General features: G+C 56.0%; 1 protein-coding gene across 3 annotated transcripts in view; it reads left to right on the top strand.

The window, feature by feature from the left end:
* ADAM33 (ADAM metallopeptidase domain 33) overlaps positions 1–18,320 on the top strand; it is an 81,196-nt gene extending 62,876 nt beyond the window's left edge. Inside the window, exons 11-23 of one of the 3 annotated variants that reach the window (XM_075066674.1) lie at positions 600–742; positions 2,923–3,100; positions 3,693–3,782; positions 4,341–4,536; positions 5,889–5,997; positions 7,627–7,831; positions 8,952–9,029; positions 9,996–10,104; positions 10,784–10,931; positions 11,827–11,929; positions 14,151–14,384; positions 15,042–15,196; positions 17,190–18,320. In XM_075066674.1, the coding sequence (XP_074922775.1) occupies positions 600–742; positions 2,923–3,100; positions 3,693–3,782; positions 4,341–4,536; positions 5,889–5,997; positions 7,627–7,831; positions 8,952–9,029; positions 9,996–10,104; positions 10,784–10,931; positions 11,827–11,929; positions 14,151–14,384; positions 15,042–15,196; positions 17,190–17,241 (1,800 nt within the window). In that variant the 3' untranslated portion in view covers positions 17,242–18,320. Of the gene's footprint in view, positions 1–599; positions 743–2,922; positions 3,101–3,692; positions 3,783–4,340; positions 4,537–5,888; positions 5,998–7,626; positions 7,832–8,951; positions 9,030–9,933; positions 10,105–10,783; positions 10,932–11,826; positions 11,930–14,150; positions 14,385–15,041; positions 15,197–17,189 lie in introns of those variants that run through there. The other 2 variants (XM_075066675.1, XM_075066676.1) reach the window with 2 other exon arrangements.
* The last annotated feature ends 1,217 nt before the right edge of the window (positions 18,321–19,537 follow it).

Raw genomic sequence — 19,537 nt, 5'->3', positions numbered from 1 at the left:
GCTCCTCCACTGGCCCAGGCCTTCTTGAGCAGCGTCAGGAGCTGTAGGCTCCAGGGTCGGAGCATAGCGGCGCTCGCTCCTTTGTCAGCCGGAGCTCTTTCCCTCTGTGGTCCAAGGCCTTGGCGCTTGTTCACGGGGGGTGGGTGGGAGGGGGGGGCAGACCCTGGGGTCCCCTTTGAGCTGTACGACACAATCCCATCATTGGAGCATTAGCCCTGCACCCAAGCGTCCTGGAAATTTGGGGAACTCAGAACTGGGGTTGAATTTTACAGGGAGCTGAACCATGATTCTGGATCTGACACCTCCCTATGGGAAGCTCTGAGTCCAAATCGAGACACAGGAGCACAGGCGCTGATCTCTGACTCTGACTTTGCCTCTATTCCACATCAAGATTCCCCGTGCCCCTCGGAGCTGGGACTCCAGGCGGAGATTAGCCTTGAGGTGCCATGGGCATCCTCTGCTTTCCTCACCACCTGGGAAACAATCCCAGCCCTTCTGAGCCAGGTGTCACCAGCTCCCTTACCAGACCGAGCTGCTCTCCCCGGCCCGGATGGCGGAGGCCCTGATCCTGTCTTCATCTCTCCCCCTCTCTGCACCAGGACCACTCAGACCTGCCAATTGGAGCCGCCGCCACTATGGCTCACGAAATCGGGCACAACTTCGGCATGAGCCACGACAGCGAGGGCTGCTGCGTGGAGGCCACCCCGGCTCAAGGAGGCTGCGTCATGGCCGCTGCCACTGGGTGAGAGGGTGTCAGCCAAGGGAGCGGCTGGCCACGTCTTCCCCGAGTGCCTTGTTCATTGCAGGCCCCAGGGGTGCTTCCCTTCCCGGAGTCCGGCGTAGCAATGGGCGCCATGTCTGAGTTATCCTGAAGTAGCTGTTGCATGTTTTACCGCTACCCTCCATTCAGACCGGCACACGCGTGTGGTCACATCTCTTTCCAGCTGCTGGAGGGTATTTAACAGGGGCGCTGTGGTCTCTTTTAGCTCCTGTGGCGGAGGCCTGTGTTTCTGTGGTGAGGCAGGGCACGCTCGGGCCGCACCTACCTCGGGTGGTTTTTCTGGCACCAGGGGTTTCTGTACAGACCCAGCCAGAGATTCACCGAACAGGCAAACTCACTAGCCGTTCCCCTCTGAAGAGCCAAGTTCCTGCTACACGAGTCTCATCTGAAAGGGGTTTCTATCTATCTGCTCCCCGAGGCAATTCTGCACCAAAACATTCAAAATTCTGCGCACAATATTTGCTTTGTCAAAATAGCACAATACAATCACATTGTTTTCAGTCATTTAGGTCAGCTTTTCTCAAACTGGGTTCCATGGACCCACAGGGGTCTGCGAGGGCGGTCCAGGGGCCCCGCTGATAACCTCCTCCCCGTCTCTCCCAGTGCCTCCTGCACACTGGGGAACAGCTGTTCAGTGGCATGCAGGAGGCACTGGGGGGGGAAGGAGCAGGGGCGGGAAGAGGTGGGGTGGGGCCTTGGGGGGAGTGAGGGCAGGGCCTGGGGCTGAGTGGGGTCCTTGAGGAGCTGCAAAATTTTTTAAAATCAAAATGGGGCCCCTTTACCAAAATGGGTTGGTAAAGTTTGAGAACCGATGATTTAGGTAATTTTATTTCAAAATGCCTGTATTAAGACAGACAACAAAGACTCCAGCAATGGTTTTTGATGAATAGGTTCCTTACTAGACATATTAGCACATCTCTATTGGCTCCATAGCGAGCGAGAGGGACAGACTCTCCCTCATACGCCTGGCCTTGCCCCCCGATCCAGGCATGGGCAGGCAGGCTCAGCCCGGCAGGAGCCATGTGCCGAGGGGCTGTGTGTGTGTGGGGTGGGGGGGGGGAGGGATCCAGGTGTGGTGAGAGGGCTCTGTGTGGAGCAATCTGGGTCCGGGTGCGGGGGGTTGTGTGTTTTTGGAAGCACAGTGGCTCGTTATGGGGTTCTGGGTGCAGGGGATGGAATTCTGCGGGGGGTGCAGGTGAAGGTGGTTGGGGCTCAGCGGGGGCGGGGGTCTGGGTGCTGGGGAGGTGGGGTGGGGGTCTGGTTGCAGCTGGTTGGGGTCCAGTGGGGTAGGAATCTGGATGTGGGGGGCTTGGTGGGGTGGTCCAGGTGCGGGGGGAGTGGAGCTTGGGAGGTAGTCTGAGTGTGGGGTGATCCAGATGTACGGGGACTGGGAAGAAGAGGGGGCAGTTCCTCATACAGTGACCCCTTCACACTGCAGCCGGGGAGCGACTGGGGGAGGAAGCGGGGGGTCGTTGGGGAGCTTCCTGTAGCCGGGGAACATTTCCAGAGGCGGGTATGACTCTGACCCAGCCCCGGCCCCAGGGCGCACAGCAGGAGCCACCAGCTATGGCATCCCTAGCCCAGCCCCTCCCCAGCTCTAGGCGCAGCACGATAGTGAGTGAGAGGGGTGGAGAGAACCCATCCCCATCCCCCGAGGCAGCGATTTATATCTCCCCTGGCTGCTCCCAACACTCAAACCAGATCCACCTCCCGCTGCCCAGTGAGGGGCGTATGAATCAGTTTTTCTGTGGGGAAAGAGTAAAATCTGTGGGGGACATTAATTCTGTGCTTGCGCAGTGGCACAGAATTCCCCCAAGAGTAATCTAGTTAGGAACTTCTCTGGCCCCAGCACTGCCATACTCAGCACTTCACAGGCTGCTTGCCCAAGTGACCCTGCTCTGGAGGACGCTTCAGTCATTACTCTGCAGTACGATGCAGTCTGGCTCCAGGGCCTGTTTCAAGACAGGGATTAGTGGTGCCTCGGACTGGATATCACTGCATGTGCATTTGAAGACCCCGTGCTCTCTAATTCCCAGGCATTCGTGCTGCCAGGCTCAAGTGTGTTTGCGCCTTTTCTTCTCCCCTTCGGAACTGGTTGCTCCGATTTAAATATCTCCCCGTCTCTCTCTCCCGCTCCACAGCCACCCGTTCCCCCGTGTGTTCAGCTTCTGTAGCAAGAGACAGCTGGAGAGTTACTTCCACAAGGGAGGCGGGATGTGTCTCTTCAACATGCCCAGCACCAAAGACCTGGTGATTGGCAAGAAGTGTGGAAATGGCTTCCTGGAGGACGGGGAGGAGTGCGACTGTGGGGAGCTGGGGGTAGGTGCCTCGGCTCTGCAAGGAGAACTGAGCCGTGCCCATGGGGGCGCTTGGCGCTCCGTTATCTGCTGTGCCCCAGGCGGGGCAGAGCAGGGGCAGAACCCCCCCGGGATGGAGGGGGAGTGAACTGGGGACAAAGCGGGGAGGGATTCGGTTCAGTTCAGTGGGCTTTAGATCAGACCCCCTGACTCTGAGCGCTTACAATGTGTTTTTGTGCTGCACCTAGCACAGTGGGGCCCTGATCTTAATGGGGCCTCTGGGCGCTACCCTATAGTGTGTCGTCAGTGAGAAATCAGTGTGAACCGGGACGAGGTTCAGGCCAAAGGTTGTTAGCCTGGGGGTCCTGCTGCTCGTTTGGGTAGGCAAGTTGCGCCCCACCTCGTGCCTCAGTTTCCCCATCTGCAAAATAAGGGTAATGATACCGACCTCGGTGAAGTGTTTCAACCCCTAAGGAAGGCTGAAGAGCTATCTTGGGGAGGGTCCTCAGAAGCCAGCCCTGAGCTGGGGGCGGGGGTGGGAAGGGAATGACCGGGGTCAGCTTGAGAGAGGCCAAGTAGCCAGCTGACCCCTGTGGCTGGCTCTCCCCGTACAGGAGTGCACCAACCCCTGCTGCAATGCACACAACTGCACGCTGAAGGCCGGAGCCCAGTGCGCCCATGGGGACTGCTGTGAGAGCTGCCAGGTAACCTCACCAGGCCGGGGGAGGGAGGTGGAAGCAGATGGTTCTGCGTAGAATCAGGTTTGAGGAAGGGAGCCCACTGTTGGGTGTGCCGTGACCCCACTGGGCCTGATCCTCAGCAGGGGTCTGTGGATCCCAGCTTAATCCTCTAGCTCAACCTGCCCTTGTGTTGGCTCTGGAGGGCTTGGGTTCAGTTCACCTGGCTACCACGATGGTGGCTGTTGCCCATTAGCCCTCGGGAATCCCTGCTGACTGCTCCTGTGGCTACCGCAGGGGCTGGGAGTCAGGAGGCCTGGATTTCTTGTCCTCGCTGGCTGTGAGGAGCAGCGTTCGGGCCCCAGGCGGGAGGATCAGGAAGGAGCAGAGCCAATCCCAGTGCTGATGTAGTGGCCAATTCAGCTGCCAGTCAGCCACCAACCCACCGCACTGGGGGTCTCAGGAGTGACGGTGGGGACCAGGCTAACAGATGTGGCTGGGGGGGGGGAGGGGCACGGCTAAAGGGCTTTTTGTGGCTGCTGGGACCAAGGTGCAAACGTCTCTCTTCTCCTCTGGCTCCGGCAGCTGAAGACAGCTGGGACCATGTGCAGGGAGCCGGCTGGATCCTGCGACCTCCCTGAATACTGCACAGGGGCCTCGCCCTACTGCCCCGGCAACGTGTACCTGCTGGATGGCTCAGCTTGTGCCGGCGGGGAGGCGTACTGCAGCCACGGCATGTGCCTGACTCATCACCAGCAGTGCGTGCAACTCTGGGGTCCAGGTGAGCCCGACTCTCCCCCGCCCCCCCCGCCCCGCCATTCCTCGCTCTCGCTCTGGGTACAGGGCTCACACCTGTCTTCTGCAGGGGGAGTGGGACACACCGAACGGCTCTGAATTTGCCCAGCCTTTGACCCAGCCAGTGCGTCTGATGATGTTCCCCGGCAGTTGGGATGAGCCTGCAATGTTCAGGCCCAAGGAGTGGCATGTTTCCAGGCTGGGGCTGCTGCTGCTTCCCAGGGCAGTTCTGCCTGCATTTGTTCTGGGGTGGGTATTTGGGCAGCCCCCTCCCGCTGTATGGAGGTTCTGTAGCTCTTGTGTCACTGGGACAGGCGTTAAACCCACTCAGCTGTGCTCCAGCTCTTCTGCTTGCACAGCAGCGGTAGCCCAGTGGTCCCTGAACTTTTCATTGTTTGCCCTCCCCGCCCCCCTGAGCAGGGGCTGAGAGTGAGGCCGCAGCTCCTGGGGAGGGGAGCGGAACACTGGACACGGGGCTGGCAGCTGGGGCCAGGAGGTGATGCTCTCTCCCCGCCCCTTGTGGGGTCTGACCCAGGCCCCAGTCACATCCCCCAGGGTTGTGTGCCCCACAGTGCGGGCAACTCTGCTGTATCCCCCGCCCCCTTTCGCCAGTCCTGCACACACGGCACCCCCCAGGCAAGACCCGCTGCACACAGGACACCTGCATGTTGCGTTACACTTCCGTGGAACACGCACCCTTCCATCCCAGTGCACGCTGCATACGCACACCAGGTGCACACTGCATGCACATGCGCGCTGCCCATGCATGCCGGCTCCGCACGCCCATGCAGACACACAGCCAGTGCACCCTGGTCATTCAGGTATGGGCAGAGCAGAGAGCCTTGGGGGGAGCCTGGCTGCAGATTAGCAGGTGTGAGACTTGGCTCTTGGCCTGTTTCGTTTTCCCATAGGGATGGAGAATCTTCCCGTTAGTGTGTTGTTAGTGCCACCTACTGGGTTGGGCTGTGTACTGCGGCAGGGGTAAGTCTTGCAGCATAGCAGCGGAAATGGCCCTGGAGACTGATTTCCACCGCGAAGCCGCAGAGCAAAAGTGGATCCTCCTCCCCTCCTAGTCTCCATGCTGCTTCTGTGCAGCCAGGGTGCAATCGCTGCGTGCTGGATGCTGCAAGTGTCTCCGGGGAGACCCTGCCCCCCTGGGCATTTCCAGCCCCACATTGCAAAGCCAAAGGTCTTTGTGAGCAGCTGAACCTCCAGAAGCTGCTCCACACAGCTCCAACCTCTGATCCTCCCACCCTCACTCTGGCTTTGCACCCCCGCCATCCCCACGGTGTGGGATCTGCAGATTGCTCAGGCTGCCTTGATTATTTTCCCCTCCAGGTGCCTGGCCAGCTCCCGATGCCTGTTTCCAAGATGTCAACACGGCCGGTGACACGTATGGGAACTGCGGCAAGGACAGCCAGGGGCATTACGTGAAATGTGACCGGAGGTGGGCGCTGGGGATTCACACCCGCACGTGTAACACACCAGCTTAGTGAGTGTGATCATGGCTCCCCCTAGCAGCTGGTTCCTGTGGTAACAGGCTGCTGCTCAACCCTAGCTCCTGGAGATCCCTGCCAGCTCAGAGGGCGGCCCCATGTGCTCCCGGTGCAAAGAGCCTGAGTTCGATCCTCACACCAGCAGCGTCGGTGTCTGGGCTTCCCTTAGCGAGAACATGGTTTCTCCTTCCCTCCCTCCTGAAGGCCAGGCTCCATTCCTCCTCCTAGCAGGTAGCACAGTGTCTGATTTCCACTTAGGCAAGAACAATCTGTTGCGCGCACACAAACTGGGAAATGACTGCCTAGGAAGGAGCACTGCAGAAAGGGATCTGGGGATCATAGTGGATCACAAGCTAAATATGAGTCAACAGTGTAACACTGTTGCAAAAAAAGCGGACGTCATTCTGGGATGTATTAGCAGGAGTGTTGTAAGCAAGACACGAGAAGTAATTCTTCTGCTCTACTCCACGCTGGTTAGGCCTCACCTGGAGTATTGTGTCCAGTTCTGGGCACCACATTTCAGGAAAGATGTGGACAAATTGGAGAAATTCCAGAGAAGAGAAACAAAAATGATTAAAAGTCTAGAAAACATGACCTATGAGGGAAGATTGAAAAAATTTGGTTCGTTTAGTCTGGAGAAAACAAGACTGAGAGGGCACATAGTAACAGTTTTCAAGTACATAAAAGGTGGTTACAAGGAGGAGGGTGATAAATTGTTGTTCTTAACCTCTGAGGACAGGACAAGAAGCAATGGGCTTAAATTGCTGCAAGGGCGGTTGCGGTTGGACATTAGGAAAAAATTCCTAACTCTCAGAGTGGTTAAGCACTGGAACAAATTGCCTAGGGAGGTTGTGAAATCTCCGTCACTGGAGATGGTTAAGAGCAGGTTAGACAAACACCTGTCAGGGATGGTCTAGATAATTAGTCCTGCCGTGAGTGCAGGGGACTGGACTAGATGACCTCTCGAGGTCCCTTCCAGTCCTACAATTCTGTGATTTAGCAGCTGTAGGTTTGTCATCCTCCTGTGCCTCCCAGTCAGTGGGCAAGAGACCAGTGACAGTATTGGAGCGTGAAACGGGTGATTGGAGAGGAACTGTTCTGCATTGATCCATTAGTAGCACGCACCCTCTTCACGAAGACTTTCCTGCCTCCCCGGAGCAGTGTCTGGTGTAGAGAAAGAATCGTTTGTGGTCCATCCCCTCAGCTCACTGGCAGGGCTGGTTGACTCATCCCTGGCAGACAGATGCTGGAGGTGGCACTTAGGCAAGTGAGGGGTCTCTCAACACTGCAGGGAGATGTGTCCAAATGAAATATCTCTGGGGCCTGAGCATTTCTGGGAAATGGGCAGTTGACTTCTCTGGAATCAGGGGCCTTGGGCCTAGCAGGTGGTGTCATGTGACACAACAGATGCCAGGTGCTTAAGCAGACAACTCGTGAATTACCCAGAATCACTTGCTTTGTTAAGCTCCTCCTACAGCACGTTCCGATCCTCTCTGATACCGTGGGGGGGCCCAATAACTCGACGAATTCAGCTCAACAAGCGTGGGCCCGTTTGGTAACCTCGGTGCCTCTCTTCCTAGAGACGCCAAGTGCGGCAAGATCCAGTGCCAGAGCTCGGCCAGGAAACCCAAGGGAACCAAGACTGTCTCCATGGACACCACCATCCGCTTTAACGGGCGGGAGGTGAAATGCAGAGGCACCTTCATGTACACCACCAAGGACGATGAGGGGGACCTGTCGGACCCCGGCTTGGTGATGACAGGGACCAAGTGCGGGGATGGGATGGTAAGTGCCCTCTCCCCCCGAATGGTCGGAGGATGCTGTGGCCTTTAGTTCATGCAGAGTCACCCAGCAGAGCCTTGGGCAAGATGATGCAAGACACAAAGGGGCTCCTGACACCCTTCGCCACTGCAGCTGAAGGGAATTGGCCTGAGTACGGGCTTCAGAGATACGGTGCCCCCACAGAGGGCATGAGTTAGCCTCCTGCTTGGCAGACAGGACTGGCTGGGCCAAGAGGCCAGCTTCCTCCAGGCCCAGAGAGATGGTCCCTGCAGGTCAGGGTGCAGGCCCTGTGGTGGGAGAGATCAAGGCTGGTGGTGGACCTGAAACAGAGAGGGCTCCAGTCTCTGGCAGTGAGTGTGATTCCCATCCCTCCAGTGCTGAAGTCACCTCAGAACATCACGGCAAGACCCCGACATCTGTGTGTGCAGGGAGCAGGCAACCAGACATGGCAGCAGCCATGGTCCTCGTCGGAAAGCTCCATAGCAAAAGGAAGATTGGGAGAGCCAAAGGGCTGACCTAAGAGGAAGGGTTAAGAGCAATAGAGCCAGGATATCGGGGGTGAAGGGGTGATGCACTAACAGGGTGTATGGCGCTATTAAGTATCAGGTTTGCGGAAGGGGCAGAAGTCTTGAGGGCACCTCCAGGTGGGACAGAACCAAGTTGAGGAGAGTCACCATGCTGGGGTGGCTCCTGACCCCAACAGTGAGTGATCACTTGCCCTTGTGCAGCACTGCTCACTCTGCATCTCCACACGCTTCACAAAGGAAGTCAGCCAGGTCAGACTAGGAATGAGTTTCCAAAGTGGAGCAGTGGATCCTTGCCACTGGCATGCTGGGAATATCGCCCTGGCTGAACCCTTGGGGAATGCTCTGGGGACCCAGCTGGCGCTTGTGGCAAAGGGAGAAGGCAGTGCGGAATGGACTGGATTCGCTAATCAAGTCTGAAGAGTCTGAGATATTATTGGGGTTTGCACGTTACAACTGCGGAGTGTCTGGGGTTGGAGGCTCCATCTCCCAAGTTGTCTAGGTCCCCATGGTCCTAGTTGAGAAGTGCAAGGTCACATTTTCCTATCTGAACTCCTAGGTCCTCCCCCACTAACTCCCCTCTTGCTCATTTCACTCAGGTCTGCAAGGATCGCAGGTGCCAGAACGCTTCCTTCTTTGAGCTGGAGAAGTGCATTTCCCAGTGCCATGGCCACGGGGTGAGTAACCATCCCAGAGCTTTGGTTGAGTCCTGAGTTTGGCTCCAGTTAGGTGAGCATCTCACAGCCAAGTGGCCATCTGCCCTTTCCATCTGGGTCCAGTAGAGAAGGGGCTGAGTTTAAGGGGGGCAGGTTGGATGACCTGGGTTCTAGATCTGAACTTCGCTTCAGTTTGGGAGTGGTCAGGGCGTGGTTCAGGTGCCTGTTTTAGCTTAGCGCCCAGCCAAGCTCAGAATCCCGGCTGAGACTTTCAAGCAGGAGGAAGATTCATAGGCCAGAAGGAGCCATTCTGATGAAAAGTTCAAAGGGGATGAAGGTTTGGTCTCTGCAGGCAGGACTCCCTGTGATATGAATCCAGAACTTCTGGCATCGTAAGCCAGTATCTTCTCAGTGGGGCTCCCACGGGCTCCTTGATGAGTAGAGGGTGTGTGAACTTGGAGCAGTTTGGGTGGAGTGCAAAGTTCTGCAGGCGAAAATCCCCCCTCCAGAGCGTGGGTAGAGAAAAGGGCTTCCAAAGCACAGTTGGTTTAGTGATGCGACATCAGAGCATTGCCTCACCGAAGTCCACAGAAGTGGACCTGTAGATGCCTGGGCCCGGGTGGGCCGCTAGATGGCTCAAGCACTTCACCCTAGTGGGAGGGGGAAAGGGACAGCCAACGAGGATGTTGGTTTGATCCTATGATTACAGACTGGCCTGGCCCGAACCGTGGACACCTAGATAGATGGCCCAGAGCTCTTCCAGTTCTGCTGTCACTGCTCTGCTGGTCTCCTGGGGAGGTGGAGCCTGGGGTGGCTGAAGCTAACTGGCTATGCCTCCTTCCCCAGTTGGGCTCCCTCTGGTGTTGGTTGCCTGTGGGAGCTCGTCACCGGCTTTTCATCTCCTCGTGCTTTGTCCTCCTACCAGTCTGCTTTTGACCATTACTCTGCCCTGGCCCTGACCCCCTCCCCTGCCCCCCACACCTGTAGGTTTGTAACAGCAACAAGAACTGCCACTGCAGTGCCGGATGGGCCCCCCCGTACTGCGAGAAGCCAGGCCTGGGAGGTAGCGTGGACAGCGGCCCCGTGCAGCACGACAGTGAGTTCTGACGTCAGGCCCAAGGTGGAGGGGAGTGGGGAGGTGGCCCCAGAGCTTCCACACACGCCCCTCAGCTCAGAGCCGGGCCACTCCCTGGGATGAGAGGTGGGAGTGAAGGAAGCATGGAGCTGCTCTCTTGTGCCACAAGAACGGCGAGGCGGAGAGAGAAAGCAGCTGATGAGACAGCACCCCAGTGGGGAGGTTCATTCGGCATCTCCAGCTGATCTCCCCATACACAGGGAAAGCTGTTGGCAATGCTACCCCACAGCTGCCTCTTCAGCAGCTTCTCAGGTCCCCGGTGGCTGGGCAGGTGCCACAGGTTGTTTGCAGAGATGTGCCTGCAGCTCCAGCTTGCCCCGGGGGTGGGGTGGGAGGGGCATACATTGGCATGCCGTTTTGCGTGCAGGTTAGGCCCACATCAAAGGTATCAGGGTCTGTGTTTATGGTGCTGGCGGTCAGAGAAGGTGGCTCTGTACTGGTTTGCGGTGAGCCCCTACGAGGTGCAGTCAGTGGAAGGGGATAGACACCGATCATGGTGTTTCTACGCAGCCACGCTGTGGAGCCGAACTGCTCTGAGGTCTGCCTGTCAAATGGGAGTGGGTGTTTTCCACCCCCAATGTAAGGGACTGATACAACTTCGAGCCCCCTCCTCATCTCTCCACTTCCCCCACCTCCCCAGACCATGAAGCCATCTTGATAGCCCTGCTGGTCGTCTTCCTGCTGATCCTCCCCGCCACAGCTTTGGGGATCTACTGGTGCTACAGACGGAAGAACTCGCTCCTGAGCAAATGGATAAAGAGCACAAGGAAAAGCCAGGAGACGGGCAGGTGAGTGACTGATGGAGCCAGAGATTGTCTCCCCCTTGAGGACCCCAGAATGATTTGATTCTACGCCTTGGCTCACTAGGGGAGAGAATGGGTGGGGTTAGTGGTATAGAGCATAGGGCCCAGATTGTTAAAGGCATTTAGGCACTATGGCGCTCAGCACTGCAACGCCTACCTGATATAGGAGCCTAAATCTCGTTGTTAGAAGGGATTTAGAGACTTAGGAGCCAAAATCCCATTGACAGTCACCTGCAACACCTCAAAATCTGGGTCTGCTTCTGATCTGATCTAATGCCAGTTTCACATGAGTCACTTTGGGGGAGTTACTTGCAATATACGCTGATGTGAGATCAGAGTGTGTGATTCTTGCTTGCATGCATGCGGTTAAACTGATAGCCAGATTTGAGGCTGAGAAGGGATTTTCCCCTGGCTGAACTGGAGTTTACATCTCCCTCCAAAGCACTGAGCCAGAATGATCCATTAGACTCAGGTGCACGCTACACGAACACTGGCTACCTCCATCCAGGTGTCATCTTCTGTTTCTAGGGGACTGCAAAAGTTTTCTGTGTCAAACCAGATCAGTTCAGCATTTCATATGTTCTGTTTGGTCCCCATCCTCCTCCTCCTCTCTGAGCCCCACTCAAATATTTAAAAACACACTTAACAGCAAAAGAAAACAGCCCCATCTGTCGATTTACATCTCGGGCACATTCAGAATATGCCTCAGTGAAAATGCTACCTTCCCTCGGATATTAAAAGTAGCCATGTAACCATACTCGTTTCCCTTCTGGTTCCTGTGTCCATTTCGGGGTCTGACAGCCAACGCCGGTGAGGGCAGCAATTGCAAAGCATTTGACTCTCTTTCCGTGATGTGTTTTCTGTTTTTGATTGGGGGCAGGAACGGAGCCATCCATCAGAAGGGAAACGGGGGCCATTCAAACGCGGCTTTCATCTTGCAGGATGTTTCCTCCTCTCGTAAAGCTGCCAACAGCACTAACAAAGTAAGTGGGGGCCTCACATCTCTGCGTGACTGATTACTCCAAGTTTACGTCTCCTCTGCCTACAGTGGTGCTCCAGCTTCGCGTGTGTGTGTGCTCACATCTCTCTCTAGCAGCTGACTCCAGCGTCTCCAAATCTGCTACCCGGCAGACGCTAGCAATGTGATTCCTGGAGCTCAAGTAGGCAGGGCTTGTGGTTTTACTGGTACTGGAGGTCCTGGGTTCCACACCCGCTGGCAACTTCCGTGGCTGGGTGTATGTGGCCATGGTTTATTTCATTAGCATCATGGCCAAAGGGCCAGATTCTGCTCTGCATTTCACTGCTGTAAATCCAGAATAACCCCACCGAAGCCAGGAGTCACTCCAGATTTGCACCACAGACTCCAGGCCAGAAGGGACCGTTGTGATCATCTAGTCTGGCCTCCTGTGTAACGCAGGCTGGGGAACTGCCCCACCATAACTCCTAGAGCAGAGCTTTGAGAAAGGAAGCAGCGTAACACAGACCAGAAGTGGGCCAAGAATCTGCAACTTGTCTGGGGCTTGACTGATTATTACATTCAGCGAAGGCTTCCAGCCACTCATAACCCAGCAAAAACGTGTTACGCTCTCATAAATCATGACAAGACCCTTGTCATTCAATCACATGGCTACTTTTCCCACCAAGGCCTCTTCCTCCTGATTTGCTTTTCACTTTTTGAACCGTTCCCTCAAGTCCCATCTTCTCCGGGACAACCTGGCAAAGGTGGGGGGTGGGCAGTTGTGGCAGGTTAGAATGACATCCCAAAGGTGGCGCTTGTCAGAGGTTGCAAGTGATTCTCCTTTAATGGCTAAAAGCTAGGACTTTACGCTGAATCTCGGTGACTGTGGACAGCTTTACTGCTTGTCGTTCTGTTCCAGCGCTGGCACTTGGAATCAGTACGGTGGAAGGATGCCTTGGGTTTAGTGAGCGTGTTCGCTCTGGCTGGACAGCTGCTTGGAGACTGCAACTCTCCTGTCCTGTGTTAAGCTGCACAGCTGGGCGGCCGCCCAGGAGCGATTCAGGTGCCACGCAGCTGATTAGCAGAGCGCACACATCTGGCAGCATGTGTTCAGGTGCCCCTCCTCCCACTGCTTTCCAGCTGTGTTGCTCCTGCAGCTGCTCCGGGATCCTTCCTGGCTGTGCCAAGTGTGGGGAGGTGGGGGGGCGATGCTGACGTCAGAGTGTTCCCCCTCCTCCCATCCCTGTACCCCATCTCCACAGAGGGGACAGTCTGGCTCAGGACTTGGAGCTGCTGCAATCTGAGGTCTGAACTATGGTGGGTGAATGAGTGTGCCTTTCTTAAAGAGACAGCGCACAGTCTCTGAGCCTTCCCCATCAGCCCGATCATCACACAGTCTGTCTCTCTCTCCCCCCTACCCACATACCCCATCTCTGACAGGGGAGACAAGGCTCAGGACAGAGCAAGAGAGCTTTCAGTGAGTCCTTAAAGAGACAACACAGGGCGTCTCTCAGAAACTTCCCCAGCAGCCCCCCATGTACACACACAGTGTCTCTGGGTCTCTCACCTCCCAACACCATACTTGTAGTGGTGGTGGTGGTGGTGGTCATGGTGGTGGTGGTACTTCCTGCAATGCACATATATTCTCTGTCATTTTATTCTCTCAAGGTGTGTTGTTTTAGTGTTTTGACTGGTCTATTTGCAATTCATAATTTTTTATTTCTCTTTCACTTAAATTTAATTCTTTGAGTAGTGAGTTCTATAATGCCTAACCCGTCCTGGCTGGAGTAATTCTCCCTATGGTAACTTTTTAAAATATAATTATATCTAAGATTTTTTGTTTCCCCTGGTGGCGCACATCCGCACAAACCTCGGTGTACATAACATTTATTCCGCACATGGATGGAAAAAATTAGGGGGAACATTGCTCCTGTCCTGTCCCAGAATGCACTGGGTCTGGTGGAAAATCTGGGCTGGATACTTCCAAGGTAGTGCCCATTCCTAGTTCCTTTCCCGGAGAGACAGTCCCATGTCCTTATGTTCTACTCTGCTTGCAAAGGTTGAGCGTGGCCTTCAGTCATGTGAGGGACAAGGCAAGGAGAAGAGGCGGGATCGGTTGAGCACCGACCCGCAGAGGAACACATAGGCACTGAACTGCTGGATGCCTGCTGAGGTAGTCCCCTGCCAGTGACCGGGGACCAGGGCCTTAGGTTTGACTTCATTTGTTTGTTCTTCCGGCCTTGCAGGCAGCCAGGGGCATCTTCCCCCTCAAACCAAATGGTTCCCAGCCTGTCAGCATTGTTCACCCCCTTCGCCCAGCACCCAGCCCAGCCGCTCCGCCCCACCGAGACCTCAAGCCATCCAGGCCACCGCCTCCTGGCAGCAAATCCCCCGTCGTTCCAGCCAAAGCGATCAGCTCCCAACCCAAGCTGCTGCCTCCAAAGAAGCCTCTTCCCAGCACCCCCGTGAGGACCCCTGTGGTGAGTTTCCCTGGTCGCTCCCCAACGCACAAGGGTTTAGTTGCTGTGTCGGTCCCTGTTGGAGTGTGCTGAGGTGTCCTTTCCCACCTCAGTCAGCCAGGACCCACTCAATGCTGCTAGGACCCAGGCTACCTCTGGGTGTCTCTTTGTCCCCCTCTAGGGCTGAGGCCAGGCATTGCCTCTGAGCTGACCCTAGCTCCAGTGGTAGAGGCTCATGCTTTTAGATCCCAAGGGCCTGGATTCAGACCCCACCTTGTGCACCCAGGGCTAGTGGCTGACAGCCCCAGAGGCTGTCATGCTGACGGCCTGTTTGTCCACCGAACAGGACTCTGCCCCGGGGCCTCCACCCCTAGCTACCTTGAGAAGGGATTTCTGCCTCCGTGGTTCTTTCCAATGAGGTGTTGTGCCGAGTTAAGCAGCTGCTAGGTCCCCCCAAAGAGGTGGCAGTGGTGGGCAGAGCTAGCCACATACAGCAGCAAGAGGCTTCGAAGTCCGCCTGGGTCCCCTGGGCCACAACCTCTACACCAATACCCCATGTCTAGTCCCCAGCAGCCCCAGCTCTGTCCTGGGAGAGGCCGTGTTGTGGGCAGCTGGGGACTGTTCCTGGGACAGAGAATCAACTGGATTGACACCTGCTTGTACCGTGGTCTCCTCTAGATCATCCCAAAGCATGGACCCCCTCGCCGGCCTCTGCCTGGGAGCCCTCTCCTGGCCAAAACACCTCCCTCGGCACTGGGACGGACCCTGCTGGTCATGGTCCCTCCCACCAACTTCAAGGCGGCAGGGGCCAGCTCTGCCAGGTACCTAACCAAGTAAGTCCAGATTAAAGCTTGAAGCTTGGCTGCCCCCTCACCCGGCTGCGTCCTGGCAGGATCCTGTGGTTCAGCGCGCTGGGGCTGAGGCCACCAGGAAAGGTCCCCCCCCCGCCCCGCAGCTGTAGAGAGCAGGGTCCCGGTGCTGCAGACATGCCCCATTCCCTTGCTACGGCAGTAACAGAGGAGCTGCAGGCAGCCTCTAAAGCACTGAGCGCTGACAAGTGTGTAACAGCAGTGAGCCGGTGGCCGGCACCTCCTGGACCCAGGCAAATGGTCTGTGGAGCTTGAGAGGGCCCAAGTCAGAGAGTCTCCTGGGCTGAGGGGTGCCAGTGACCAGCCAAGGAGGCAGCACTTGGTGGTGACTGGGGGAAGTCTGGGCAAAGAGAGTCTGATGGAGTGCCCGAGGGGGCGGTCGGTTTGCTGGTGGGGAGAGGGCTGGGACTGAGCAGGGGCCAGGGGAATGGTCCGGGGGGCAGTCTTGGGGAGGAATCTGGATGGCTTAGGAAGCACTATGCTGGGGTAGTAAATGCTCTGTGCGGCTGGAGGGGCACCATGGGGCATGGGTGAGTGAGTTCTCGCTGACTGAGAGGCCCCTGGCAGGGAAGGGGCTGCGCTCAGAGGCCCGGGCAAAGGGGCTGTGGCATGGGAAATTTCTGTCCAGTCAGATGGCATCTTCCTTCAGCCTGAGCTGCCCACAATCTGCCAGGCTCTGCCCAGAGCCCCGAGGGCTGGGGAAGTGGGGGGGGGGGGCACATGCAGGATTTCCCTGTAGGGTTGGGGCCTGTTCCCTGCCAGGTGCCCAGAGTGCAGCGAGCCAGCTGCAGCAGCAGTAACAAGGGAACCAGGCTCTGACCTGCCTGTTTCCTCCCTGCCCACGCTCTCCGCCTTCCAGCCATCCCACTGACGCTGCACTCTGTGGTAGGAACTTGATTTGCCAGCAGGAAGGATGGCCTTGTGGTTAACAGGCCAGCTTGGGGAGGGGAACTGCAGGTTCAATTCTCTGCTCTGCCACAGACCTTGGGCACATCACTTTCCATATGTCTGCACTCCATGCTATGGAGATGTCTGCACTTGAAATGCTGCTGCTGCAGTGACAGGAGGGGTCTCCTGTTGGCGTAGATAATCCACCCCGCCAGGAGCCAGTAGCTCGCTTGGAAGAATTCTTCCATCATTGCCCCAGAGCTGTCTGAACTGCAGGGGTCAGGTCGGCTTAACTGTGTCCTCATGGGTGTGGGTTTTTCATGCCCCTGAGCGATCAGGTTGGGTCAACTTCAGTTTTGAGCGTAGACTTGGCCTAAGCCTGGGCTCTGATTCAGGTTTGAGCCAAGCCCCCTGTCTATCCACACACAAATCAGTCTGACTCGGGGAGACGTCCCAGGACATGGCTAGAGGGGTGATTCCTGCTGTGGCTTGGGTCCCAGCCCTGGCCGTTGTGCAGCGCAGATGCAGCGTAGTGTGGACTCACTAGCATGGCTGGGAGACCTGAGTCCACCCACTGTAAGCCCAGGTTTCCAATGTGGTGTGGACGTTCAAGCGTGGGCTTGGAAACACTGAGTCCGCAAATCCGGCTCCCACAGACCCAGGTTTGCAATGCAATGCACACATCCTCTTAGTCACTCTGGGCCTCATTCCCATGTGGTCCGTCAAATGGGACCCCAGTAATATTGCCCTTCCTGGCAAGGCCATGGGGCCCATATCAGAGAGCTGCGTCTTGTTGGTAATCTTGTTTTTTATAGCAGTGCCTCAGGGCCAGCCAGGAACGTGGCCCCATGCAGCTAGGGGTTGTGCCCTGAAGGGTTACAGTCTCAACACACAAGCCAGACCCCGGCGCCAGCTGGATTTGGGTGTTGCCTGGGCCGTGAGCCATCTCTCTGCACAGGCGTGAGTTGGAGCTTGATGTTTATGAAGCCCCTTCAATGCCAAGAGCTGCACAATTGCCGGCTGGTTTCCGCTCTCTCAAAAATGGTGTTTTTCTCCTTCTCTCTGTTAGACCTGTCCCTGGGTTCAAAGTCCAGTCCGCCTCCTTCCCCTTAAAGAAATGACAAACGTGGACAAAGCAAGAGGAATCCTCGCATGTGCTCCCCGAACTGGTTCTCCTCATTTGCAGTACTGCGGGCGATGAGGCTCTTTTGGATACCAAAGGACTATTTTTATACGAGGGAAAATGTTTCTGCACATAAAGGAGGAGGATGCAGGGGAGAGGAAGGTGGTACGGTGCTATACCGGTGGGGTGGGCAGCTTGCGGGGTTAACCGTGACGCATCAGCTGCCTGCCAGGGGAATCACCCAGACTCGGCTCCTTCCCGGCTGTGCCTGTTGGGCTGGGAAGGAGCAGATCTGGGTCTCCTAAGTGCCAGCACTGATGGAAGAGGCTGGTGACCAGCCCGAAGGCAGCACCTAGCTGCCTTCTCCTCCATGGCGCGCCTCTCTCGCCACCAGAGTCCAATGCTGGACGTTGTTACCGCAGCTGGCGCCGGCGATCCACGCGGCCCGGGGAACCATGCAATAACCAACTCAAACATCACCACCTAACGGTGGGATGTCTGACTGGCGTGTCCCTGGAGGATCCTTGTTGTCACCCTCCCTGGCCGCCTCTGTGACAATCGTGGAGTACCCAGCAGAATAAGTTGCTCTGAAGAGGAGGCAGCTGGGAGCGCTTCTCTCGTGTGGCAACGGGGTTTCTGCTGCACGGCTATTTCAGGGAGCGGGGGGGTTCCCCAGCCACATGCTTTGTACCCATCCTATGGTGTAAGCCATGTGATTGCTTTCTGAGCTGCTAATGTTTTATTATGAAAAGGGGGAAGAAGTGTGGACCAGTGGTGAGAGCAGGGGACCGGGGAGACCTATTCCCAACTCTGCCACTGACTCACTGTGTGGCCTTGGCCAACTCACTGCACCGCTCTGTGCCTCAGTTTCCCCATCTGTAAAATGGGGGTAATAATACCTACCTCACAGGGGTGTTGTGAGGTTTGACAAACTGATGTCTCTCAAGGGCTTTACGATCCTCAGATGAAAGGTGCTACAACGTATTGCGATGTAGTTAATATCTGAGTCACTTTCCTATGACATGACACCTGACATCGTCAGTGTCTCTGAAGTGAGAACAATGCCTTTCTCTAGTCTCCTTGTGTCCTTTCGTTTTGCTTGATCTGAATCACTGCCGTCCCCTGGGCACTTCAGTCACAAAGTGCCATTATCAAGACTCTTGTTTCTCAACCTGCTCATGGATTCCTAGGCCAGAAGGGACTCACTGTGATCAGCTAGTCTGACTTCCCATATATCACAGACCAGAGAACTAGATCCTCTCCTTTACAAAAACATCCCATTTGATTTAAAGATTGTCAGTGATGGAGACTCCACCCCAACGTTTGATAAGTTGTTCCAGTAGTTAAATACCCTGGCTGTAGCACCTTTATTTCTGGCCTGAATTTATCTAGCTGGAGCATCCAGCCTTTGCATTGTCAGATTTCTGTTCCCCAGAGGTAATTACAGACTGGGATCAAGTCACCCAATAACCTTCTCTTTGTTAAGCTAAATGGATTAAGCCCTTTCAGTCTGTCACTACAAGGCAGGTTTTCTAATCCTTTCATCATTCTCATGGCTCTTCTCTGACCCCTCTCCAGTGTTGCAGTGTTCCAGCAGCAGTCGCACCAGTGCCAAATAGAGGTGAAATGACCTTTTGGCTCCTATTTGAGACTTTCCTGTTTGTGTAGCCAAGGACTGCACTACCCTTGTGGCCACAGCATCTCCGTGGGAGCTCACGTTCAGGCAATCATCCACCACAACCCACTTGACAAGTGGAAATCTGTAGGAGAGCAGGGCTGAGGTGGGGACCAGAGCCTGGGGGAGATGGCAGGGAGCAGCTGGAGCGTGAGGACAGTACAATCTTTACTGTTGAAATATTGTAACAAAGAGTCCATTGACTGTGGGGACTGGGGGTAGGGGCTGACAGAGGGAAGCTGACTGAGTCTATGAGAAGACCCAGCAGTGTGTGATGAGCTAAGGTGTGTATTTTCACCACAGCGCTCTCTGTGTCTCTCAGGCCCCACGGGTGGCCCAGCTCTGCATACAGTATACAGCTCCTGCCCTTGCTTCTATATTGCAGACAAGTGGCAGCTGTGTTCATGAGCGACCCAGACTGTAGCTGTCCCCTGGTAGGCCTTGCGGGCTGGGTTCCTGTGACTCGGGAACGTAAGAACAAAACATGAGACTGGCCACACTGGGTCAGACCAAGGGTCCATCTAGCTCAGTATCCTGTCTTCCGCTGGTGATCTGTTCCCGGCTTCTAGCAAACAGAGGCTAGGGACACCATCCCTGCCCATCCTGGCTGATAGCCATT

This window comes from Chelonoidis abingdonii, chromosome 5 (genome assembly GCF_003597395.2).
Source record: "Chelonoidis abingdonii isolate Lonesome George chromosome 5, CheloAbing_2.0, whole genome shotgun sequence".
Taxonomy (NCBI): Eukaryota; Metazoa; Chordata; order Testudines; family Testudinidae; genus Chelonoidis; species Chelonoidis abingdonii.
The sequence above is the reverse complement of the archived record's forward strand: the minus strand, read 5'-3'. Positions and strand labels throughout refer to the sequence as shown.